General features: G+C 38.3%; 1 protein-coding gene across 4 annotated transcripts in view; it reads right to left on the minus strand.

The window, feature by feature from the left end:
* The window catches only part of MSH3 (mutS homolog 3), a 112988-nt gene that overhangs the window by 30129 nt on the left and 55662 nt on the right, over window positions 1–27197 (minus strand). For all 4 annotated transcript variants that reach the window (XM_072030781.1, XM_072030780.1, XM_072030782.1 and 1 more), the window contains 7 exons: window positions 25896–26028; window positions 15454–15641; window positions 11770–11938; window positions 8510–8574; window positions 7157–7273; window positions 4104–4211; window positions 326–440 (listed from right to left, as the gene is read on the minus strand). In XM_072030781.1, coding sequence (XP_071886882.1) covers window positions 326–440; window positions 4104–4211; window positions 7157–7273; window positions 8510–8574; window positions 11770–11938; window positions 15454–15641; window positions 25896–26028 — 895 coding nt within the window. The remainder of the gene's footprint in view (window positions 1–325; window positions 441–4103; window positions 4212–7156; window positions 7274–8509; window positions 8575–11769; window positions 11939–15453; window positions 15642–25895; window positions 26029–27197) is intronic.

Genomic DNA, 27197 nt, shown 5'->3' on the forward strand with positions numbered 1-27197 from the left:
ATAACTACTTAAAAATAATCACATTTTCCTGATTTTGAGATTTCCTTTTCCCTCTTTCCCTTCCTTTTTCCTTTTCCCTTCCCCTTTCCTCTTTTCTTTCCTTATGTGATTAAGCCTGAACAGGGTTGCTAAGAGAGAATCTGGCTGCAAAATACCAGAAAACAGACAAAACTGATGTGGTCATGTCTAGCAATGTCTTCTCTGAAATGCAAGCAAGCAGCCATTCTGTAATTAAATTATTTATTTTAACTTCCTGGCTAAAGAGCAAATTCCAGATTCATTCCCCTGAATGATTTTGAATCCCAAAGGGTATCTTGATACTTACTGAAAGGTTAGTGGTGTTTGGAACATACTGATCCTGTTCTCCCAGTAGTACATCAATCACAGGGTGCCTGCCGTTTTTTATGATTATTTCTTGCCGATTATCTTGCACAACTGGTCTGCAAAAAGGAAGACACATTAATTTCAATGTTCATTGTAACCAATTACTTAGAACTACTGTAATTAAAAGCTGTTGCGGGGGTCATCTACAATGCAGATTTTTGTAAAAATATGCAAATGATATAAAAACGAATTCTTGCTATCAAATATTTCTAAAGAATGGATTCATTTAGTTTAAAGAAATATTAGTGGATTAAGTTATTTTACAGTACTTTTGTGATTCTTTTTAATATGTAGGAAATGCTTTCAGTTGTTCATATGTATTACAAAGAACTAGTAAGAACTACAACATGAACAAGCAATAACAAAACCCTTAACTTGAGGACAATCCACTCTTATAACACCACCACTACAGACGCTCCAACAAACTTCCACCATTTGCAGATACAATTGATATTCTCACAAATGATCTTGCTCATACACTGGTCCAGGCTGCCACAGCATCAAGCCCTGGCTGGCACATGGATAGCAAACAAAACTGTTCAGCTATGTATATTGTGACTGACAACACATTAAACCATACAAATCAAAGCCTACAGGATGACAGAGCCGTAATTCTGTAAAAATATGAGCGGCACTCCTACTTTGCAGCAACTTCCAAACACATGTAAGAGTCATCACAATCACTGTTGATAGGAAGTGTACTAAGTTGAAACACTGAAATGACAGTATCTTTTTAGAAATAAATATGCAAACCAGATTTATGTTACTTGTATATTTTCTCTTCTCCAAACCATGTAATAAAAAGTGTTTTTTCAAATGGCTCCGCCTTACCTACAAATTAGTCTATATACAAGGATATAACTTATGTACAATTACAAGGATATAACCAATACACAAGGATATAACCATGTACAATTCTGTTACATATCTCCAGTCTAAGAAGCTCCACCTCAAAAAGCTGTCTGTTCTTCACAGAACAAAAAACACTAAACAACATAGTAACTAAATTATAAATTTATATACATGTATAATATATTATAATATATAATATATATTATATACATAGATATTTATATATATTATATAATATAATATGTATTATATATAACTATAAAGACTAAATTATAACTGTGTTGTGTTTTTTTTTTCCTGTTCTCCTTTTTCATCATAAGTGAAATGCAACATAAATTGAGCGGTAGAAGTGGTTTCATGTCTCTGCAACATTTTCCTACAGTACAAGCGCTTTGTGGTAAGAGCAGTAACTTAGGGAAGTGGCAGTAGTTGAGAAAAGAGAATAATGGCATAAAGCCACAGAACTTCTGGACTGGAAATGAAGTAACACTTGGGTGGACTTCAGAAGGAATGCAAAATTCAGGGGAAGTGTGATTTTCCTTGGGCTGAAGAATGACTATGCAGTTAGAAAGGAAAATGGAGATAAAACAATGGCATATTTGGAACAGAAGTCACTGGGGAAAGAGGGGCAAGCTGGAAATGCTGTGTGGGGTTTGGTTTTGGTTTTTTGTTTGCTTGAATGTTTTTTTTTCAGCATATGGATAGTCCCAGCAGTTACATAGCTGAGATGAAGTCAATCGGGACTGAGTCTTGGGGTACAAAAAAAGGAAAATTTCACTCTCCACTCTTGTCAGATATGTAACTAATTTGTAGCTGTAACAGGATGGTCTGAGAAGGGACGAGCACATACCTAGAAGTATGTTCCTCCTCTACCTCTCCATTTTGGAGCCAAGAAGGAGAGATGTCAGCTAAATGATCCATTTGCTATTTTCAAATTCTACCCTCATCTTCGTAAATCACCATGTTTTTTTAACTGGTCGTGTCTCCTTCCACAAAGCTGTGAGACAGGATGTACTTTCAGGATGCCACGAGCTTTGCCAACTGCCTGTTCTCATTTCAGACAATGGGGCCCACAGAAGCAAAGCCCCAGACACAGTCATTCAAAAGGTCTTTCCTGCCCTATGTCCTCACAATGTGACAAGCATGTGTCATGCAGTAGGGAAAAAAAAAAAATCTCTGGAATGCTTAACACGTTATTGAGTCATATAGCATCTTTCCAACAGCATTTCAGAAAGTTACCAAATTTACAAACTGCAGAGCAGACAACACAAATATCTGATGATGATGATGATGTCTGGGCTACCTGAATTATCACCCTTATATATGTAACTTTGCTGCCTGAGAGCCCTGACTTCATTCATCATTCCTGTAAAGGATGAGACTCCCAACATGGGTATCCCAGGACGACCCACGGAAGCTGTAAGAGACACTTAGCTCTTTCCAACAGCAGTGTGGAGCACCTGTGCTGCTAAATGAACAACTCATTTAAATGCCTTAAAAAAAAAAAAAAAACTCCTCTGAAATTCCTGAACTAGTTAATATGAAAGTCCCATTTTCTTTTCTGTAGACCTCCAGAGTTAATTATTGACATCTTCCCTTTGGCTGAGGTTTAGCTAAGAAGTCTCCTCCCTGACGGTTTATAAGCTCTAAGCCACTCTTTAATATTCAGTGAATTATTTAAACTCTGTGCAGTGAATTAATAAGATTTCAGTTTGTTTTCTCATCTGAGTATACAGAAATAAGTGAGCAATTACTTTCAAAGAGATTCTGATAGAGGCACACAAGATCCCAAGAGTCCACAGTGATCAATATTATCTTTATATTCTTTATTATCTTCTGTATAAAATCAGAAGTATATTTAAGTTGACTTCCCTTTCTCCTTACACATTTAATGCACAATTTGCTGTACTTTCGCAGGTCTCAAACTTCACTAAATCAGATGGTTGTTTGTAAGTAATCGTCTGATCACTTCTACTGCTTCTGGTACAGCTTCACAATGAAAACACTTACTGGAAACAGGACTGGAAACTAACTCCACACACAGATGTATACAGTATACCTCAGAAATAGTAACTACAGGCCTCCAGGACAGCTCTCAGCAAGCTGAATTAGTGTCTCTGTGTGCCTCCATGTCTACAGGGACAGAGTCCTTGCAGGATGGAAATGGGCACCCCAGTGAGGGTGACAGTCTCCATGAGGAGGCAAGAGACATGGGCTTGTGATGGGGGAGGAACACAGGAGCTGCAGGGTGTGCAAGCTCAGGAACCAGCTTTAGACCAACCTCAGGGAAGCAGGACTTGAGGCTCTGTGCTTCTGCAACCCAGAGAGCAAGAGGAATAGCCTTGGCACTGCTAGAGTCCCAGGCTGCACTGCCTTGTATGCATGGATGCATCTTAGCTGGAGGGATGTGCACAGCTCATCAGATCTGAACACGCTATCGTAGGTGAGGCATTATCACTTCTGTAGGAGGTGGCGTTAGTATTTACCTGTGTTTACTCGAAATACATCTTTGAAACACATCTCATACACCTGAGAAACTTTGGTATTAGAAAGATCTCTCTGGGAAAATAGTAAGGAGCATGGACGTTGTTTCCATGCAAAGTTCAACATATATTTATGTGTTTGTGAGATACCACCAACTAGACTCACGTAAAACAACAGACAGACAAGTGGAAGCTGTCAAATGTGAATTGCAACATTTATGGTCTTGAAATAAGGCTAAAAGCATTGCTTTGCAAAATCAGATTAAGTTAAATTACTGTAAACAATTTTAATTATACATACTGCACTACACAAACTCAACTGAAATTTATTTTAAATACTCTAATTCCCTATAAAATCCCAAATAAAAATTAAAAATTGATTACCTGCAGTAGTCTCCTTGTTTAGCCACCTGTGCCAATGAGAACAGACAGTCGATAGTTGCTAGGTGACCAATCGCTTTAGACACAGGGTGATAATGTTCACTAAAATGGCTATTCCAAAACAGGGAAAAATAACAGGAGAAAGAAAAAAAAAAAGTTTATACAGATACAAATGTATTGTCAAAATATACCCCATGCAGGTTTCTCAAAGGGCTCCTACGATCTTCAAATTACTCTGAATTCAAATCTCCCAGCAGTGTATTAAGTTACCATATGAGGACACAACCTTAATCAAGAAGGACTTCATGATTCCGTTGTAACAAGGAATTATTTTTAAGCACAAAAAAGCAGACAAAATGAAATTCGCTAAATAGCATGCAAGGGGTCTGCAGTTGATCCCTGCTGCCTAAATGAAGTCTATAAAAATGCCACTGTTTATCACAGTGGTAACTGAATCCCAGGTGCCAATTCACTTCAATCATACACTGAAGTCAAAAATATATACAATAAAAGTGCCTGAACACAGGAGTTGTCCACAATTTCAACAAAATATGGTATATACAACCATTCAAATGGTTGTATAAATTCAAGAATTCAAGAAAATTCAAGAATTCATTTTCTGTTTATGGCACTGTTTCAGCCAGTACATTAATGAAGTTACCAGGCGAACACAGTTTTCAGTAGACTTCATTCTCTTAGCACTTACGAATTCCTTTTCCCCTCTCCTGGTCTCAAGGATACAACTTGGAATATAAATCCAGTATGGGAGCTGAATTTTAAAAGGTGGGAGAGGGTAAGATACTGTATGCTGCTATCAGCATTGAAAACAGCAAAGTAAACGTGAAAAGCAGCAGATCTAAGTGCAGAGAGGTTAACACAGGTCAGCTCAAACTCAGATCGCTAATTTAGTGACAAATATTATTTAACAAAACTACTTTACAGGATCACAAAGCCAAAACAGCTTGAGGAGAGCAAACTGGAATGTGTTTTCTCGTTCCTACCAAATAAACAGAATTTCTGGGTTCCTACTAGGAGGCAAAACCTTGGCCCCAGGTACATTCATGGCATGACATTCAGCATGTCCTGGGCACCAGTGAAGGGAAGGGGAAACTGTGGCTCTGCCACTTGTATGTCACCTACAGCCTTTACAGAACTGATGCTAATGCAAAAGCCACAAAGCATGAAGCCTGACTTCCAGACCGCACAAGAATTTTGAAGGGCTGGCAGCAAGAAAACATATTTTAATACTCACTAAAACAGGAAATCTAATACAGCATTTAGCAACTAATCATCATAGACAATTTCTGGAATGTTAAATGAGTGTTAAAATAGTAGTATTTCAAAATACTGCTGGTGTTGTTCACTGGGCTGGTCAACCTGTGGCTCCGCAGCTGCACAGAGATCACAAATAAAACAAGAGCTGCTCCTAGGCCAGTGCTGGCAGCAGGATCCTGCTCATAGTTAATCAGAAACCATCACTGGGCAAGTAAAAGTATTAACATAGGGTACAGGGGGCACCTTTTTGTGTTGCAGCCAAGTTAGCTCCTGTCAGCGAGGTCCTACACAGATTCCTGTCCCTTCCCTGGCCCCAAGCACCTGCTTCCAACTGCCCCATCCTCAGCCCCAGATTATCCCGCAGTGCATCCTGTTCATGGGGCTAGATGATTCAAAGTCTACTCGTGTTTTTGCAGGATCAGCTTAATTCCCACTCTTCTTGCTCTGACTGCCAAGGCCATTTGACAGCAGGGAGTCTCTACACCAACTCCAGAGCTCTGGGGGCTGAGACACTTAAAGACAAAGGCACACCCAGCCCAATACCAGCCTGCAACACAGAGGTGGGACCCTCAGGGAAAACCATCATCCCCTGCCACAGAGGGCCCAGTTTGATTGCTTGTCTTTAAAAGATACATGATGGACTCATTGTCTGTCCAGTATTTAAAGCAGCTGACCTGGTGCTAAAGAAAAATAGTCTTTTTGAAGAAAGCTACTACAGGCGAAACTACTGACATACGACATATACATAATTAGAAGACAACTTTGGCATAGTAATGTTTACTTGCAGAAATTCAGTGTGATGGTAGATCAGAGAAGGTAAAATGTCCCTGTCATGTTGAGACAGCTTCAAAGGGAATTTGCTAAGTTTCAGTATCAGGGAAAAAAAGCACAACAGGAAGCCAGTAATCATCGCATGACATGAGGAGCAATTTCAGTGGTCTGTAACTCATACAAGTTAAAAAATATTCAATAACCCAACACCTGAAAAATCAGAGGTATTTATAAATTTGAGAAATCATTTTTAAACTCCCATTTGGAAGATCCTTTGACTGAACAGTCAAATAAGTTTGTTTGAAACTCTGATCTGAGACAAACAATGGCAGTTGTGAGGGATAATACTCTAGGTACCTTCTACCAGACTCATAGTCAGTTGCAGGGTTATCATACATAGCATACGATTGTGTAGAATTACATCCATCCAGGAGACTGCCTGAATACCCTGAACAGTTCTCACTCAAAAACTCTAACACTGCAACTGTACTTTATTTTTTCTTTCAATAATGGCACACTTAACAGTGAAACCATACTGTATATTAAGTAATGTCAAAGAAGAATTTGCTTAGCTTGTACAATAAATTATTCTTATTTGCATTGTACATCACAAATAAATACATAATAAAAATACTAGATTCAGTTTCACTCTTTCACAGAGTTGCACTTTCAGGTTCTTAGTGCTATCATACTAGTTTCCAAATTTTGGGAGTCACTTAGCATTATTAAGTTTACATTTTCACCAGAATTTCAAAATCTGGAGATAACATATCTGGTCTCAGGTCTGTCTGTAAAGGTCTTGCTTTAAAATACTTCAACTTCAAGAACAGTATTTTGACCATGTCTTCATACTTGTTGTGGGCAATATAGCTATCAACTCTTTCTATCAAAAAATAAATATCTTTTGCTGTTCCTGTACCAAAAATAAAATAAAAATTTAAAAAAATAGAAATAAAAAATAAAAATAAATAAAAATAAAAAAAATGATGAATCCTATTTTGTAAACTTACTCTAGAAAATTTAGCCATTCAGCACCACAGACAAGGATTAGCTGCTCCCGAAGCTGATTCAGATGTCTGTAATTTTCTATAATGAAAGGAGAGTGGAAACGGCTGACAGCTTTTGTGCTGGAAGATAAGAGAAAAGCCAAACAGGAAATCAAGGTTACTAAGCAATCAGTTATACCATCTCCATGCAAAATTGGACATATTTTCTTATTCTCTGTAAGCCTTGAAAGTGTATGTTAAAAAAAAAAAAAGTTATTTTATGGTGGTGCTAAGCTCTATTGATTCCAGTGATCTATACTGCGAATAAAGTGACCAGCTGCTGCACCACTACCCATTCAAAAAGCCTTTAAAATGTTTTTCACACTATAGCATGTATCACGGAAGTATATATATTTCACAAAATTCTGTTCAGCAATATGCTGCACAATTACATAAATTTTCTGTGACTGCATATACAAAAAATTACAATTAAAAAAATCACCTTAAAAAGGAAAACTATGATGAGTCTGAAATAAATGTAGTAAATACAGGCTGTCATGCACATATACTAGTTTCCATCTGGGGCACTTGCTATTTACGTATGTATTTTTATTAAAGGACTCTGGCTTTCCTAGCCATATTTTTATTTTTGTTGTTGTTTAATTGCCTTTTTTTAAATTATTATTTTTACTGCATTTTCTTATTTCTGACTAATCTGTTTACTTCTAATACTTCTTGCATAAGTCAGTAACAACACTTTAGAGTTCACCTTTGCTATGCCTATTTCTGGTGATAGATGTCTGTGTACATACATTATAACATGAAGGTGTCTGACCTGCTTCAATAATAAAACAAACGACTGAGGAGGAAAAAAAAAGCCCATTACATAGTTCAGTCCACTTCTCTTTAACCTACTGTCAAGAATCATGATTACTTCACGTAACACTACGTTACTACATTACTACAAGCCAAGTAATACTTGTGTGTATAAGTAAAATGACATTTTAAATACAATGAGTTTACTGAGATGCACAAACAGATCTTAGTACAGACACCTTTACCTATCTGAATAAAATAATAAACATTTATCATTCTGAAAGGCTTGTACCTTTGTACCTGAGGGGAGAGAAGAGGAGGGGAGGGAAAAGAACAACAAAAATTAAGAACTCCAGTTCTTCAGTTTGGTTTTGTGTGCTTTTAAATCAAACCTATTATGGCAAGAATTAACATAACAATTTGGTTTTGTTGGCTTTCAGTTTAAAAATAAAAAACACATGGAGCAAAAAGAATGTGTGTGGAATTAACTGTAACACCAAGATACCGTGTTTTATTTCTCATGTTTTAAAACAAAACAAACTTGAAAGACATTTTACATACCTACTAACCATAACCCAGCTTGATGGCACACATGACATATGGGAATTCTTGACTTCTATCAAAAACTAAAATAAACAGAAATGGAATATTACATATCACAGGTAGGTATGAAGACTACAGAGTAATATTCTTCATATAACAAGAAATTTGTCTGCACTGGAGGAAAGCCATATTCAGCCTGAAGAGGATGAGCAGACCAGGAGGAACTAACGCTCTTTTTCCCCAGAAGTGAAGGTCATGACACAAACATTTTCTACCAGTGACTTCATTCCTGAGGTGTTCCTGTGCCCTGCTGTGCTGCTGTCCCTTCTCTGCTCTTCCACTCCTCCAACCACTAACATGCTCTGCTTGCCTAAAAGCAGACCAAATCTATTATGTTACTTTTGCTTACCTGATCCTGACCTAGCCATGCACCAAATTAGCACACAATTTATTTACACAGATCCTACGTTATATACCACCTCTACTAAGGCTATTTCTTATCAGAGAGATGTGTCTTCCTGACTAAGGACCAGCGACTCATACTGAGACACGTTTACCTGTAACAGTTCATAAACAAGAACTCAAAATGTCAAATGTTAGCACTGTATCTACAGTACCTTATTTCAAATTTAGATATGCTTGAGGTCACAAAGAGAATGAATAGGGGAAAACAGCAGTAAGAGGCTGAGAGCACTGTAAATTACATGATGTGTTTATTATGGTATTTTATATGATTCACATTGGTTATCTTTATAACCTTCCCTCTGGTCCTAGATGTCAAAGAACTGAGGCTTTCTCAAATAAAAGAATTCACCTGCAAAATGAATTTCTAGCAGAGATTGAATTAATTCAGAATCTGATCACCTTTACAGCAAACCATCAGACTCTCATCTCACAAAGCTTTTCCACTGCAGTTAGTGTGATTTAGATAAAACATTTCTTACCTCACCAAAACAGTCAGTGATCACCTTCAAGAACAAACAAGAATAATCCTAAAACGAGCAAAAGATTCCACGAAGGACAAAATACACTAGTTCTTAATTTACCCAAGATACCCTTAAAATATTTGGTATCTTTGAAACCCTTGAATTGTATAATGCACGTGAGATAATAGGACTGAAAATAGGTAGAAATAGAGATCCGTAAAGATTTGAAAACAAGCCAATTATTGCTACTGCTAGTGTTGTTCCTGATGTGCTGGTATTACACTTTTTCTGAAGTTCATCTCAAAACAACTTAATATGCTATGTTTACAAAAGGAAGACAGAAAATAATACCACATTTGTGTCTATGCTGAATGCCTGAACTCAAAACAGCCTAAATGAACATAAACAGTTCAATCGCCTGGTTTGTTTGTGTGGCTAGTGAGAAACAAGCAAAGAGACAGTGACCTCCTTCAAAGCAACAAAAGCATTAGATTTTTCACTGTCTTATTCTTAGCTCTATTAGGTAAATAATTGCAGTATTAAATAAACCAGGACCAAAGCACTGCTTATGCCATGCAGGAAGCAAACATTTGCCAAATGTAGCAATTTCTCTATAAATCCTGCCTGAAACAAACAGCAAGGCTATCGTTATCTGGACAGCATTCTGTCCTGTTTAGTTACCCATAACAAATTAAAGTAGAGGTCTGGAAACAAAAGATAAAATAGACACATGTGTGACCTCACATTTTGGAAAAGATATGTGTCACCTGGAGCTTCACCAGAACTCTAACATGAACTTCACAACACATCTAAGTCAACAAACTGTGGGCTGACTCTGAAAAACTAATCATATTTTCACAATCACAGGTTTGGGGGCACACATTAAACAGAAAATAGTTTGACTTCTGCCTGCAATAGTTGCTAAGTGTTTGCATACTACTGCATCTACATGAATCTAAGCATGCTACAAGAGCATGCTTAGCATCTAAGCATCTACAGCATGCTACAAGAATCTAAGAATTTAACAGACATATGAGGAAGAAAGACCTCATCTCAAAGAGGCTCTTGTTATACCTGTGCTCTGCTCCTTCCACTCAATTACCTTTCCATTACTTCCATTCTTTTAGCGTATTTCCTTACCTCGTTGACCATCTCCTACAACCCTTTTTACTGCCTCTTCTGATGTCACTGAAACAACTGTACCAGATGAAATTAGGTAACAGCTATTCACAATCTCTTCTGCTCCTCTCAAGCATAAACCAAGACAGATCTGTTGGTCTACAGTTGTTTATGAGCTGTCTGATCCTACAAAGGATCTGAAATTCTCTTGTCCGGTTCATGTCTGACTGCACCCTCAGGCTCTCCCCAGCCTTTAATCAATTCTTCTCTTCTTCCTTCCTCCACACGGCTGTCTTCATCCACCCCTCAAATTATCCTATATGAGAGAAAGGTTTCAAACCCTGGCTCTTCCCTTCCTCACACAATACTCTTCCTGTTTTCTCTTGGACTTCAGCATCCATGCAGACAGCCTACCCCCAACTTGCTAGCCACGTGTTTTTTCTTCTCAATGTCACCATCAAAAGGTATACTCACCTGATGTCTTTATCAAATGCTGCTCATTCCTCACTAATTAATATTTTTTACCCTCAACTGTCAAACTATTTCCTCAATGCTTCTCAGTATTATTTTCCATGGACTTTTTCTTTGACTTTCTCATGTCAATTCCCAAAGGATAATGCTGAATGGTGCTACCTCACTGCTCCTTTCAATTGCCCCACAAATCGGTGGGAACCTGTTCCCTCTCTTTTTTGGACTCAACCTCTCATCTCGCTGAAGCATGGCCTGTCCATACCTGCAGAGCATCTAGCACACACACAACAGTTCAGACCACAAGCACTGCTTCTAAGAATTAAAATCAGTAAAGTAACATTTGTCGTTCTTTAATACCGTTCCTCCTTGCTCATATATTTCAAATTAGAGTCTTAATCAGTACTTACAAAACCATTCTATCATTCCCCAAATTAACCTAACATTGTATTTCCGGGTTCTCTGAGAATATTTCAGCACTTAATAGTCACATAGTTAACCTCAGAAGTATGCAAGTGTTTTTACATATACAGAAAAGAAAAGCATTACTGAAGCACATCTAACTGCACTAATGTATCTTTATTCTTTAAATCACTAAAGTAAATCAAGTTAACAAAGCAACTGTCAGAAAACTGTTCTTCAAAGCTGTACAAGAGAATATAATCAAATGACCTCATCAAGCATCATAGTAAATGAAGAGTTCTAGTTAAGCCCCAGTTTCAAACTACTTTCTAGACAAACACAAGGATACGGTCATACAATTACCTCTTGACCAGAAACTGTAACATACTCTGCAGAAGGATTCCTAATTTGTTTACGAATTTCCGGAAGATGTGATTGGATTTTAGACAGCACCTCCAGGATCTCTTCCTTTTTCTTACTGATGAGAGGGAAGTCTGTAAGGTCCTTGAACAGTTGGGTTTTATCCCCAGTCCTATTCATAAGAAATGTAAGATAAAATAAGAGTAAACCCAAAGGTATATTCCCTATTTACTAGCTACATCTGTATTTTTATTCATTATTCTCATTTGTTTTAACACTAGATTTATTTCCTTGTAAATACAATTTTCTGTTACTTGGTCATGGTACAAAACGTTTACCAAATGCTGTCATACACACTGCATAAACAGAAAGGCACTTTGCAAACAAGCCATCAAAGGCTACACCAGGAACCCCAACAAAAAATGTATTCAAAATTCCTTTAGACTCGTATGTGTTACACTCATACTTCTATACCAAATGCTACTGAGTCTTTTTTTTTTTATTTATTTTTTTGGTCTCTTCTGAATGTGAAATCTGCAGCTTTCCACTTATTCTTCCTATTCTTCTTTGGTCCAGAATGGCAAGAAGAGAAAGCACAATGCAGATTGTTCCTTTCTGTCTCCATCTACAATTGCTGCTCCACCCTGCAGCATCCTGAGTTCAGACAAAACTTTTAGCAATATTGAATGGGAAACTCTGGATAACTTATGTACAACATGTGAATGGAGATTTTTCATGGATTTAAATTTTGGCCAAATATGGGCAGATATCCATGAAGCTTGCAAGGAAAAAATCCTCCCACAAAGTCTTCCTCAAAGCAGAATGTCATCAGGAACTTCTCAGAGGAGCCTCCTTCTTTTCACACGAAAAGATTAACCAGAGTATTTTAAATACATGCAAAACAATACTTTTATAGTCTCATTGTCAAAAATGACAGAATTGTTTTGGCTGCACTATCTTAGCTCAAGATTGAAACCTGAATCCAAAAATGCCATTCAAGTGTTTAAAATTGGGAAGCTGAACAAGCTATTAAAGATAAGGTTGTCATCAAAAATAAAATTAAAAAAAAGTATCAGGCAAACAACGAAAAGTGAAAATCAGTGCTTAAGTTTCCTGAAATCTAATATCTGGAGAGTAAGTAATTAGCAAACAAAATAATAAAATCTGAAAGTGATAAAAAAAATAAAAAGTCTTGCATTCTGCCTACTCTGATACCCTTTTCCCTGAGAATGAATCAGCAACCGGACTCAGTGACCAGACAGGTAACATAAAACCTGCATTTTGATTTTGCATTACAAGAACATAGTTATTATATAAGTGGCAGTAAAGAAGCCATTTTGAAATACAATACTAATTTTTAGAAATGATTTTGTGCTAATTAGACCTGTTTCCATGGGAATGTGAGGAAAAAAGATCGCTAGTAGCCAGCAGCTGATGAAAACTGTCACTGTAATGCCTAGCAAAAAATTAAAGTTGACAGTTTAAATATATATATATATATATATTTATTTTACATATATGACAGTTTAAATATATACATATATATATAAGCTTTATATATATATATGTATATACATATATATTTAAATTGTCAACTTTATAACAGTTTAAACTTTCTAACGGTTTAAATATATATTTAAACTGTCAACTTTATAACATATGCTATATATATATACACGTGTGTATCACAAAGCTCCATCAAAAAGCCTTTGGAACAGAAACATAATTTTGGAAAGCACTACAGGACTGCACCCATACTATATAATAGAATTAACACATGATACACGTGCAAGTTTGTGTGCACATATAATTATATCAATAGTCACCATAGTTATTATGAAAGAATGGTTTTTGAGCACAAATAATATTGTCATACTAGTTTGAGATACATTTAGGCCAAAGTGCAAGTTATTTTAGTCTTTATCTTGAATACATTGAAATAAAATACATGCATTCTGCAGACCAGTAACATCTTCCTTTTACACTAGTGTATCTTATTCTTTTATACTATTCTAGCCATCATCAGCACACTGACAGAAAAAAAAGATGTATTTTAAACCTACCTACAGTAAATCCAGTATAATTAAGATAAAGTCTGTTTTGTCATAATCTGTCACAACTATAATTGGATATCATGCACCAGTAGAAATCTTATAATCCCACCTGTCCAATGGACATGGCAAATATTTCAACCCTCCTCAACTTCTAAATTTATACTCTTTCCATCTATCTCTATTTCAGAAGCAAATAACAGAACTGATGGGCTTCGATTCTGATTTTTTCAAATCTCAGTTGGAGAAAAATAAAACAGATTTTATAAATAAAATGTATGTTTATTTTTAGTCTGTTGGGGAAAAAGAAGATCAAGACTGTGCTGCCTAAATATAACTAAACACTAAAACTACATGCTGCATATTTCATCAAATAAATAAATCATTAAATCTCATAGTAATTCACACAAGAAAATGGTCAAACAAAGTTGAATGAAAATTTCTTATAGCAGGGAATTTTAGGACGATCTGAACATAAAGCTGGGTGGTATTCATGATGGGTTCAGAACATCCTTTGAACAAACATGTTGCGTAAACATAAACTACACTGAAAGGAGACGAGAAGCCTGCAAAGTCAAGTGCTCAGGCAGGTTGGCTGTGCAAGACAGATTGCCCTTGTGTCTAGCACCATGAGAGAATGCTTTTCATATGCTTTTATACTATTTTGCTCTGAAAAGCACTGAGTTTTACAGGCCCCAAGATATTCTTGCTAAAACCTGTCCCTGACAGGTTATCACACATCCCTGACTTACTGAAGCCACATTCTTGCACACAAGCCTAAAGCCTTAAGCCTCTCGCCTTCTTCCTCCTGTGTAAAACCAGGGTCTATGGTAACAACTGAGGCAGCAGCTCCTCAGAAGCAGTACACAACAAATTATTTTCAGACAATCTCCATTTTATTGTATATTCATCTTGATTTCTTTGTCTATCATTGCTTTTTCTCGGACCAGGGAAGGACACAATTAAGACAAAAGAATAGCCTCCATGCTTTCAGCTCTCCTTTCCAAGGCTACAGAAAGGCAATTATAGAGAAAAGCCTGAACACACCTGGAGCCTGAGGTAGTAGCTCATTTAGTCATTCTCCAGAGAGTGAATGAACAGGGCAGTGACCCCATAAATGCTATGAGGGGATACAAATCCCACAGGCTACGTGGAGTCTTCAGAGTTATTAAACTCCATATTCTCTGTTATTGGTGAGTATGTAAAGAGATTTAAAAAACAGAGAGGGGCTCAAAGCTAGTAAAAGGCATATTCCTTGCAGCAGAACAGCCACTCTGTTAAATGTCAAGTCTCTCTTCAAAAGGAATAGCTTCTCTACTAAAATAAATAAATAAATAAATAAAAAGTTGTTAAGCAAATTAACATGAGCAAAACGTATTTTGCTCTAAATTCATTCCCCAAAACAGCTGAAAAGTTTTTCAAAAATTATTCAGCCGGAGGCAGACACCCATGGGGCAAAATACTTGCTCACCTAGTTCAGAACCTCTGCTTTAAGTATAAGCAACCTGTGCATGCATAAATGTAAAAGCTACAATATAAAACTGAGGTGTATTAAAACAAGATGCATACTTCACGTAACTGAATACATTCAGAAATCCTACGAGGCACAGAAGATTCACTTGTTTTCTCTACTTACTTGGCTGCTTCTTCATTAAGAATCTTTAAATAATGTTTTACTGGGGAGAGAAGTTCTGGGATTTCCAACAGTGTGTTTTGTAACAGAGGCGTTTTCACATGAGAATGTATGACTGGAACAAGAGCTTGAATTTCCAAGTCCAGACGAGACAAGGTGCTGACTATCAGGAAGAACTCTTGGGTTGAACACTGCAAAGGGAAGCAACATCTATATCATTACTATGTATTATTATGTATTACTTTCATTAAATCCTACTGTTTTCTGGCTTTTTTAAAAAAAAAAAAAAAAACACACAAAATACAGTTAAGGCATATGCACAGTAATGCAACTGCATAATCTTACCACATTCACAAAGTTAATAAAATATGCTAATTGTCTTAACCACTGTCTTCAGGAATCAGTCAAGAGCTGATCTGCTTTACTGTGATTGCTGAGTGGAGATGTGTAACACGTACGCGGTACACAAAGAGCAGAAAAATAGACTAATAACATGTAGATAGTAAATAAGCATGCTGAGTGATTTTATGAATACCACAATCTGTCCATACAGGCCTGTGCCTCTACATCTGAATCCCTAAGCTGTAGCTTTGGAAGAGAGGGTTTGGAAAGACAAGGCTAGGCACAGGAGAATTTTGGCAAAGCAGCACAGATGAGAAAAGAAAGAGGGTATCAGAAACCACTGCTTAAAGTGCTTGCAGCTATTGCCAGATTCAGGGTCTGTCTGGTTGTTGCCAGGTCTATGTGACAAGTTGGACCTATCACAGAGATCCCAGTGACTCCATGGGATGCGGCCCCACTTGCACATTTTTGGGTAAGGAATTGAGAATAAGGAGAAAACACTAACCCAGTCTTCTTTCATCCTCTCCTCACTACAGAGGTATGAAAGAGATTTTTCTATCATTTCCTTCAGGCAGTTGGCCAGGGTATCATCAAAAGGAAATCTCTCAAAGTGCAGCCAACAACACACAGTGCTTTCAGAGCTTGCTCCATGATACCCACGGAGCACGAAAAACAAGTATCAGGTTCCTTAAAGCAACTTCTCACCGAAATCAGCGACTTGTCTAAGAGACACAACTTGAACTCTTCTCTTTCTCTCCCTCTCTCTCTCTTAAAACTATTAATATTATTTGTGATGCAGCTCAAATATTTTGCTGTTAGATTCTTAATGCTCCTCTGTGTCAGCACCGTTTGTTACTTTTGGCTCAGCTTCAGGAATCAGCTGTCAGGGACAGGGTTTTGCTTGCAGTTCACAACTCTGACAAAACAAATCACCTCCTGCCACATTCCCCCTTCTCAGCTCTCCCATTCAACACAACACTCAGTCACCTAAATGCCCCATTGATAGATTAGGTAATGCTGATTCTCTTTGAAATTTTTATTTATTTATTTACCAAAGTAAGTTTGCATTTGTGTTACACCATATTTGCCTATCAGATGGAAACACAGACCTCTGAGACACAAAACCGCTTCACATCCTGGTTACTTCATAGGGACTCCAGGGCATTTCCATTTCAGAAGATTTGGAAAAAAAAAATGTCCATAAACAACTATGTTTATATTTTCTTTCCTTTTACTGATGCATAGAAACATTTCTGGTTCAGTCTGAACTTTTCCCACTGGTCAGCTGACAACACGAAAAGAAAACACTTTACCTCCCTCATCCACCCTGAGGAGGCAAGGGAGGGCAGGATATGCTGAATGCAAAAGTGCTTTTATTATAATATTCTTGGTACACCACAGATGTTGCTTCCTTCTTTACAGACATTTTTTCTCTTCTCACCGGGCAGTAGTCTAGAGTTTCATTCCTGGTCAGTATTTTTTGGTGATTAGCACACCACTTATTAAGGAACAAGTAGGCTTCAATGAACTGTTTCATAAAGCATCTACTTTTTTTTTTTTTTATTTTGTCATTTCTTCTCTTTAAATTCCTCCCCAGAGGTACATTTTTGTTTCGTGTTCCTTCCCACATCCTTAAACAAGAACTAAAGTAATTCTCTCATCTATTACACTGAAGTTATTTGTCCAGAGCTACTTCTGTAACCCACACATGGAAGCAAGCATTAACAAAAATGCTTGTCTGGAAAGGAACAATCTATCTTCGTCCCCATAGACACAAACCCCCAAAATAAGCTTGCTCTATAATGTTTATTAGCTCTTTGAAACATGAAGAATGTCTAAACGCAACCTTCTGAAAAATCATAAAACATAATTATAAAACAACTTTCACTCTCTTCTCATGAAATACATATCACACCTGCAACTAGAGGTGGAAGAGTGACCCCCATATGGTAAAAACACAAAATAAAGAGCCTTAAATCTGCAGCCTTGGCAGCCGCAGTGGATGCTGAAAATTTAAGTCTCTGACCAAAATAAAGTTGGAAAGAAGGTTAGTTAGGTTAATTGCAGTGTTCAGGGATGTTTGTGTTATCATACAGATTATTAAATAAAAATCAACAAAGAATCCTTTCTGGATATTTACGATGCACTCCATCACAGGAGTAAGCAATGCGACTGAAGTTACCGTAACGCCAGTCAGCCTCTGTTAGATACTCATGACTGGACTGAAGTAGGGATGTTCAGCTACAGAGCCAACTCATCACTTTTTGGAAAACTTAAGTTCGTATTTGTTTCATATCCATGTAAGTCTGAGGCAGAAGAGACCTACTAAGTGACTTCCCTGCAACTGCTCAATTTTTCTGCAAGTATTTTCTTTTTGTCTACTCTTGGGACATCAACATTTCAAGATGCTATGTGGTGCCACTCCTTTCATAAACTAATCCACAAAATCTCATCATGTAAAAGTTTTTATCTGATAGCCTAAATTTCTCTTCCATTAGATTAATCCAAATATCTCTAGTTTCACTCTTTTGTATTACATTCCACAACCAGTTATTACACAACTCCACTCTCTCTTTGCTGTTAACACCCTTCAAATATCTCTAAACCTGTTGTTCTCCTTTAATCATCAATTTAAGCAAACTATAATCTTTTAATCTTCCTTCATAAACAAACCATTATTCAGCTTCATGAAAACTTACTTTTTCCCCCCATGCTTGTTGCAATTTATCAACATCTTTCTGATAATCTGGAACTTGCTGAATCTGTCTTATAAAAACTATGACAACAAAATAAAACAAAATAATAAAACAGTAGATCTGTCCATGGCATTTGAAGTGAAAGCACAAAGGAAAGGTCTCAAAAACTAAACAAATGATAAACCCAGGCTTGGACTCAAAGTCAAAGTAAAATACAGTACGACTGACTGCATCATCATCAACAACCTTGATGTATGTAAAGGATAAAATTCTGTAAGACTGCCCTTGACTACAAAGTGTACTCCTCAAGGATACAAAGGCTGCCGCCCCGTCACACTAAATTTGTAGTAGATTCCTGACAGCAGACACCATTAGGTGATTCACAGGAGAACAATGTCCAGAAAAAAAAAAAAAAAAAGAATGGGCAAATATGGGCAGTAGGAAATAGATCAATTGCATGGGTTTGTTTTTTTCAATATCGTTCCTTAATTTAAAAAAAAAAAAAGTTTTTAAAAAAGTAATCAAACTGGGAGTTGGCAACTTAACTAGCACACTATCTCTAAGAGGGTAGAAAAAGGAAAAGATTTAAAGAATATATGAGAACACCAGCCTGAGGTGTTCCAGTAACAGTCATGAGGCTGGGGAAGGTGAGGTTTCAACAAGAAGAGAAAGCTGGATTTCAAGGTACTCCCGCCTACAGAGGAAGCAGGGAGAGAAGAAAACAAAACAAATGAAAAACAATAAAAAAATAAAACAACAAGAACCCGACCACCACAATATATACATGTACTTATAAAGATAAAACAGGGGTCCTGTACAAAATGCACCATAAACAACCCCAGCAGCTATCACGAGATTTCTAAAAGGGTAATTAATAAACATGCTGAAGTTACCTGCAGGAACGCCACTAAACTACACAACTTAACTGTTGTCTAATGGGTTAAAATTGTCTAATGGGTTAAAATGTGTTTTATTCGAGTACAAGCTACAGTCTGCAGTACCTTTGGAACATGGGAAATTCAGCGTGCTTAACTTAAAAAAAAAAAAAAAAAAAACTTTGCCGAACACATTGCCAAGAAAGAAGGTGAACATAACCCTTTTGCGCTTATTCAGAGCATAGTTGTTTCCCCAGCTTGATTTCAGTAACACAGCAGGACTTTGCATCTAAAATTTAATGGTTCCAATGCAGAACAAAGCAAATAGATAACTTGGAACAGACGCACAGAAATAACTCTGAAAAGCTGAGCTCCATTAAAGTGGGAGTAGTTCAATTTAAAACCTAAGTAACCTTACAAAAGAAACATGCAACTGTGTTATAAATTAGAAGCTTTTAAAATGTAGTTAAATGGTTTACATAAAGCAGGATTAATAGTCTTGCATTCCCTAAAGATTCTCACATGCATATTCAATGATATTTTTGAAGTCTAATTTTGAAATGCCCTCCACGACAGCTACAGCTTCTCTGGCACTAGTAAAATAAACTCAGAGCTGACAGTGATGTCAAACAATAGTTTCAACCAGCACTTTCTCAAATTGTACCGCAAATCACAGAATCACAGAATTTCTAGGTTGGAAGAGACCTCAAGATCATCGAGTCCAACCTCTGACCTAACACTAACAGTCCCCACTAAACCATATCCCTAAGCTCTACATCTAAACGTCTTTTAAAGACTTCCAGGGATGGTGACTCCACCACCTCCCTGGGCAGCCTGTTCCAATGTCTAACAACCCTTTTGGTAAAGAAGTTCTTCCTAACATCTAACCTAAAACTCCCCTGGCACAACTTTAGCCCATTCTCCCTTGTTCTGTCACCAGGCACGTGGGAGAAGAGACCAACCCTCACCTCGCTACAGCCTCCTTTAATGTACTTATAAAGAGCAATAAGATCGCCCCTGAGCCTCCTTTTCTCCAGGCTGAACAAGCCCAGCTCCCTCAGCCGCTCCTCGTAGGACTTGTTCTCCAGGCCCCTCACCAGCTTCGTCGCCCTTCTCTGGACCCGCTCAAGCACCTCGATGTCCTTCTTGTAGCGAGGGGCCCAACACTGAACACAGTACTCGAGGTGCAGCTTCACCAGAGCAGAGTACAGGGGGACGATCACCTCCCTAGCCCTGCTGGCCACACTGCTTCTTATGCAAGCCAGGATGCTGTTGGCCTTCTTGGCCACCTGAGCACACTGCTGGCTCATATTCAGCCGACTGTCCACCATCACTCCCAGGTCCTTCTCTGCCAGGCAGCTCTCCAACCACTCATCTCCCAGCCTGTAGCTCTGCTTGGGGTTATTGTGCCCCAGGTACAGGACCCGGCACTTGGCCTTGTTGAACTTCATGCAGTTGACCTCAGCCCATCGGTGCAGCCTATCCAGATCCTCCTGCAGAGCCTTCCTACCCTCGAGCAGATCGACACACGCGCATAGCTTGGTGTCATCTGCAAACTTACTGAGGGTGCACTCAATGCCCTCATCCAGATCATTGATGAAGATATTAAAGAGGACCGGCCCCAGCACCGAGCCCTGGGGGATGCCACTAGTGACTGGCCTCCAACTGGACTTGGCTCCATTTACCACGACTCTTTGGGCCCGGCTATCCAGCCAGTTTCTAACCCAACGAAGAGTGCGCCAGTCCAAGCCACGAGCAGCCAGTTTCTTGAGGAGAATGCTGTGGGAAACGGTGTCAAAAGCCTTGCTGAAATCAAGGCAGACCACATCCACAGCCTTTCCCTCATCCACCAAGTGTGTCACTTTGTCATAGAAGGAGATCAGGTTCGTCAAGCAGGACCTGCCTTTCATAAACCCATGCTGACTGGGCCTGATCGCCTGCTTGCCCTGTAAGTGCCGCATGATGACTCTCAAGATAATCTGCTCCATGAGCTTCCCTGGCACTGAAGTCAAACTGACAGGCCTGTAGTTTCCCGGGTCTACATGGTCTATAAATGGTGTAGAGGCCACCAAACAGAACTCATGGAAGATACACAGCGGTATGTTAGGTCCTCACACCCTTTCAACAACAACATTAAATGCAATTTAGCTTTATTTGCTTTAGTAAAATTGTTTCCAGCAGGTCTGAAAGGATGCCACAACAACCTACAGCTGACAGACATTGACCACTCCAAGTTAAAAGTATTTTGAATTAAACAAACAGGAACTGAAAAATGCAGCATCCATTTTCCACTCATTTCAAGCTGTAAAAACTACCTTTAAGTTTTTAGTAGAGTGGGTGTACTATTTTTGCTGTACTAAGGTTACTATGTCCCCCTTTTAGGAGATTGTTTATATTAATCGGCTTAACGTGGAACAATTTGCTCAAGTCATCATTTAGGGCTGCAAATCTAAAAATATCAGTGATGCAATTTCTTTAGAAAACTGCTTCTCATTTTAAGCTATGAGGTGCACGCTGCTATGGTAGAAGAAAATGTAAGAAGAAATTAAGACACGTGTAAGCTAAAGTCAGTAACATGCTATAGGTGAATTTGTTCTCAAAATTTTACACATACAGTAAATGGACATATATAACAGGTGGTGATTTATTAAGAGAAAAAAAAAATCCCAAGATATACAACAGTTTTCTCTAAACCATCAGGATACTAGAATCTTCTGAAAATCACCCACTCTTTAATGAAACATCAAACGTGGCTTCCAGGGAGGGGCAACATTTTCAGCATCATTCTGGTCGATGAGCTTATGTGAAAGATTTTATAAACTTAGCGCCGAGCTGAGCAGCACCCTCGTCCTCTGAGGAGCCTGAGCATGACAGTGAAGAAGCAAACTATTCACTGGAAAGCTGAAAGGCAAATCTCACAGGGAGGCTGGAGGCAGCCAAGCAGCAAACAGCCCTGTTGTAACAACTACCTACTTTATTTTGCACAGGTTAGCAGCCTGATAAATGGGCAGCAAAGTTCAGACACTGATGCAGAATTAAACAGTTTTGTTTGTGTTTTTTTTTTCTTTGTTGTTTGTTTGTTTGTTTTTCTTAACTGCAGCAACTTGTAAGGAACTCAAAAACAAGGACACCCTATGGCTGAGGTTAGGAGCAGAACATACTGAAATGACATTTTATTACACACCCTGGCAAGGTTTGATTGACTTCACTTCTCATGCAAGGCTTCAATGAAACTGTTTCACTTCAATGTGTTCTATAAATTCCGTGGCCATTTGTTATCATGACTGCTGGCCACTTCGGTGACTGAGCTTCAGTCAAAAAGTAATGTTTATAGAGCCAAGGGTACAAATAAGATAAACACTTACGGATCAAGTCTCTATAAATATTTATCTTCTGAAACACAAACCCACTGCATGAAACCAGCAGGCAACGTTGGAGCGGCCCTGTGAGACATGTTTCTAAAAGTACTGATGGCATTTTTGTTCCGTACTGGTTTTTAAACATAGTCCAGCACAGAGCTCTGACGACTTTCTCGCCATTCTGTACAATCCAAAGCAAAATTAAGCAGCCATCACCTTAACTGAGAGGAAAACAAATTGCAAGATCCTGCCATTCCTATCTCCCACTGTCCTGAGATGCAGGTAACAAAGAAATGCATGTCACCTAATTTTTTTATTTTATTTTATTTTGAGATTACATAGTGGTTTTCTCCAGGAGCTACAGGGTAGGCTGAACTTGTTAAGGGAAACAGGCACCTTGAGCCAATACATCATGCAGAAAGATCTAACTCTGCATCAGCTCTGGGCACAACTCAGACAAAACTCTGACACTTCCTTCTCTCATTTGCCTTTTGAAGTCAATTACTGTGTGCTACCAAGAGGTCTTTCACAGAGCGCATCTCCAGCTGTCCTTTCTTACCAGAGATGGGTAAAGCCATGTTATGGTTAACAGTATTTCTGTCTGGGAAGATGTCAGGTGCTGGAGCTGCAGGGACTAAGAACAATTAGTTCTTGTGTTAATTCCACTCTCCGTAGCAACTGTAACGTTGCTCTTGCCTCATTCCCATAACTACCGTCCCCGTAATTCCTTTCTAGGCTGGGGCAAACTTGGGGCTGGTAATACCACCTCCAAGGCAATACCTAATTTCCCCTCCCCTCCCCTTTTGTACAAGAATGTTGTTTTAGTTCTGGGCTGCTCATACCTGGAGTTAGACCAGCAACGTTTTCTGGTGGTTTGGGATAATGGGAGTTTGTGGAAGGTCGGATTAGTAATTGCAAATCTGAATTACGCTGCCAGATAAGAATCATCAATGGACCTATTCAAAAAATTAATAGTCAGACCAGGAAAGCATACAATGATGACACAATATTTATTTACCACAGGAGCTTCTATAAGGATGTTTTGCCTTGCAAAGTTGGTTCCGTGACACAGCACCGTTTTGCCTTGTTTTTTCTGTCTCCTCCAGAGGTTACTGGTGCAAAGTACACCACATAACACAAGTTCTGCTGTGGCTGATCTAAATGAGAGATGTTTAGAACGACTGAGACAAGTCAGCCACCCCTGTACACTTCAGGGGTGTCCCTTAGTGAAACATGCCTTCTTAAAAACTAGCATCACCGGAGTCCAAAGAGCCTGAAAGATGAAAGACTTGTCAGATTTGCCTTTTTTTTTTTTTTCCAGCAGGTTCTCCAGCAGAGCTGAAATTCCTTTAGTTAAGACATCAGTGTGCTCTGCTGAGAGTTTTGTATCCCTTAATAGGAATGAAAATGCAGAGGGGGAACCTCATGTTGAGCATGTGGGAGCTGGACATCTGGAGTTAACAGGATTGGAAACACTCCTAGTGGGAACTGAAACTGCAGCATTCATTCGATATTCTGAACAAAAAAATATAGTCAAGAAAACCAGTTACTTAGTGTTCCTGAATATACACGTACTTTGCAGAGACCTTGTTTCAGGCTCATATTCACTGTCTGTCTGGACTTCAGAATCTGTTTCCAAGAGTCTGGTTTTGCTTCTTTATTCAAAACAGACCCTGTCTTTCAGGGACACTGTCATTTCAAAGTCCTACAGATCTCCAGGAATTATTCAGTGCTTAGGGCACTCTCCATCATGTCTCGCAGTGGGTAACAAACTAGATTTTTACCAAGGAAAGCTAATTCAAAGGCAAGTGGCAAATCACATGCTCGGAGCAAGAATACCCTTTCTTCCTTGCCCCCTGTTCACCCTTCCTAAGAATTCTGCTGGAGCACTTCTCTACTCCTGCAACTTCCTTCCAACATCTGATTCATGAAACACCCCACTGTGGCTGTTGATAAGACAGCCGGCAGTTTACGTGTATGTCACATGAAAACTGAGGAACTCTGAATGGTTCCACCTAAACGCTGACTTGGAAGCTGAGAAGGGTAATCAGCCCTACAACAGGAAGGGGTGACAACTGGAGAAACAGATACAGACCAGCATACACACACACAGAAAAGAAAGAACAAGAGAGCAGTGGAGGAATGACAGAATGTTGTGAAATACAGATGCATTCCTACAAACCTTACTACACGTCACTCAACCTGAAATGAGTTGAACCATTAAAAAGTGAACTAACTCCTGAAGAGTTATTTTGCAAAACCAAACCAAACCAAAACAAAACAAAACAACAACAAAAAAAATTGTAATCATGTGGACACTGCACATTTTAGGGGATGACAAAGTTGGTGCACTCTCCCTCTTTCCATACGCTGCATTATGGCTAGACATTCATTGAAATACACAAGTCTGTCCATGTGCCTAACACTGTAACACCTGAGGGCCTTGAAAAGAACTGAACTTCAGATTTTCAGAGAGATGAAGCCTTTGTGCTGTACCATCCACAGAAATTACAACTTTGCTCTCCTACCCACCTATTCCTTTATCTAAAACAAACTGTCAAAACCTCTCAATATAACAGTGAAATAAAAGAACATGAAGTACTGCACAGGTGCTATTAGCACATTAATCTGCTTCAGCTAAGAACTGCCTGTGTCTCATTACAAGTAATTCTTATTAAAATGTGCAAGTGAGATCCAAATTACAGAATTTATAAACAAATTAACATTCATCTGAAAACAGCTAACTACAGTCAAGTGGTTTCACTTGCAAGTGTGATTTTAGATAAGCACACAGACTGTAATGCATTGTTTTAGAGGGAAAAAAATCAATGGCACAAGGATCTACCGCATCATCTCATCTCGATAAATCCAGTGACTAAGGCATTAACACCATAGATGTTTTTCCTGATAGCATCAGCAACACAGTGTATCTGTTCTCTAACCCTATTAAGACATTTCTTCTTCAAACAACGTACCACTGGTAACGTACAAAATAATAGAAGAGTCTACCATAAGGCAAAAATCATCATTATAAACTTGTATGCCTTTATTATGTCAGCTTCAGCCTGGCTAACAAGGAATATTTTTAAATGCACACGCAAACACTATGGAAGTATATTAAGATAGAAACACACCATTTAAAAAACAATAAATTACGATAATTACGGGTATACCTTCTTGTGGAAAACACTGCAGAGGCCTCTCTCTATATCTGGCAGCTTACAAAGAAGATTCTGAATCTGGCCAAACACGCTGGATTCTGACAGTAGGATTTCAGACACAGCATCAAGCCGGGCATTTATTTCACTGTAAGACAACAATCATAAGAGCAATGAATAAAACTTCTGTTTCTCTGAGGGGAAAGTATATGGCTAGTCAACTTTTTGCTGTTTTTCTTTCTTTTTTTGGATTTTGGCTAAGGTCACGTTCTCATGAAGATAAGTAGAAGAATTCAGAAATGCAGAGAATCTTGGGCTTTCATTCACGATGCAAACAACCTCCTGAATGTGTTACATCATTCACCCCTCTCTGTGCTCAAAACAGCCCAGTATACACCATGCCCCTACATATTCATTTAAAGGTACATAAAATGAGCAACACTCAATTGTGAATATCCTACCCTAAATTTGCTGATAGGTACCTCTGTGAGAGCTGGGGAAGTGAAGTAGGACTTTGCTTTTAAAGTATATGTAGCATAGTTTATTTCAAAATACTCATATATTTGATTTAACTCTTTTGGCCCTCTACTTTTGATCCAGAGCAACAATTGACAACTACATGAATCTCACTGGGATTTCAACTTTTTTTAATTTTTTTTTCCCAAAGATTGTAGCATTAATCTCCATATGTCAAGATTGAAGTCAAACAATGGGTAAACGTCTTATTTGAACAATAATTACATAGCTATTTGTGCCTTTCTTACAATCACATTCTTACTGCCACTGTCAGCAAAGAGCTTTAAATGGACAACATACTGTCAGGGTTCACCTCAATTCACACTGCTGTTAATGACACAGTTAACAGCTAGTTCCAATAAATCCATGATCTGGCCACAGACTGCCGAGCTAAGATAAACTCATTTTTTGCCTTTTTTTTTGGAAACCAATTGCCTCAGTGCTTTTTCTAGGAAAAGACTGAGATCAGTGGTACATGGATGTGATCAAAACATGCAGATTAGGCGTCTATCTTTGGGAACTAGTCAACAAAAGCACCATCAGTGCATGCAGCCGAGAGGAAATTTTGCTAAAGCAAGAGGTAGCTGCTATCTTGCTGTACGACAGCAGCGAAAGAGATGTGTCAAGGATGAATAGCACGATTCCTCTGAATGTAGCTTTTTACATGTTCAGGCTTTATCTCTGTGGCAACTGTGTGCACTACAAAATAAAGTTAACTAGGTGAAAGCTGTGCTAGAATTTGCTGAGCTTTCATGACAAAAATTAAAAAAAAATAACATTATGTTTTCCCAGAGTCCCTCA

The sequence above is a fragment of the Anas platyrhynchos genome, chromosome Z (genome assembly GCF_047663525.1).
Source record: "Anas platyrhynchos isolate ZD024472 breed Pekin duck chromosome Z, IASCAAS_PekinDuck_T2T, whole genome shotgun sequence".
Classification (NCBI taxonomy): Eukaryota; Metazoa; Chordata; class Aves; order Anseriformes; family Anatidae; genus Anas; species Anas platyrhynchos.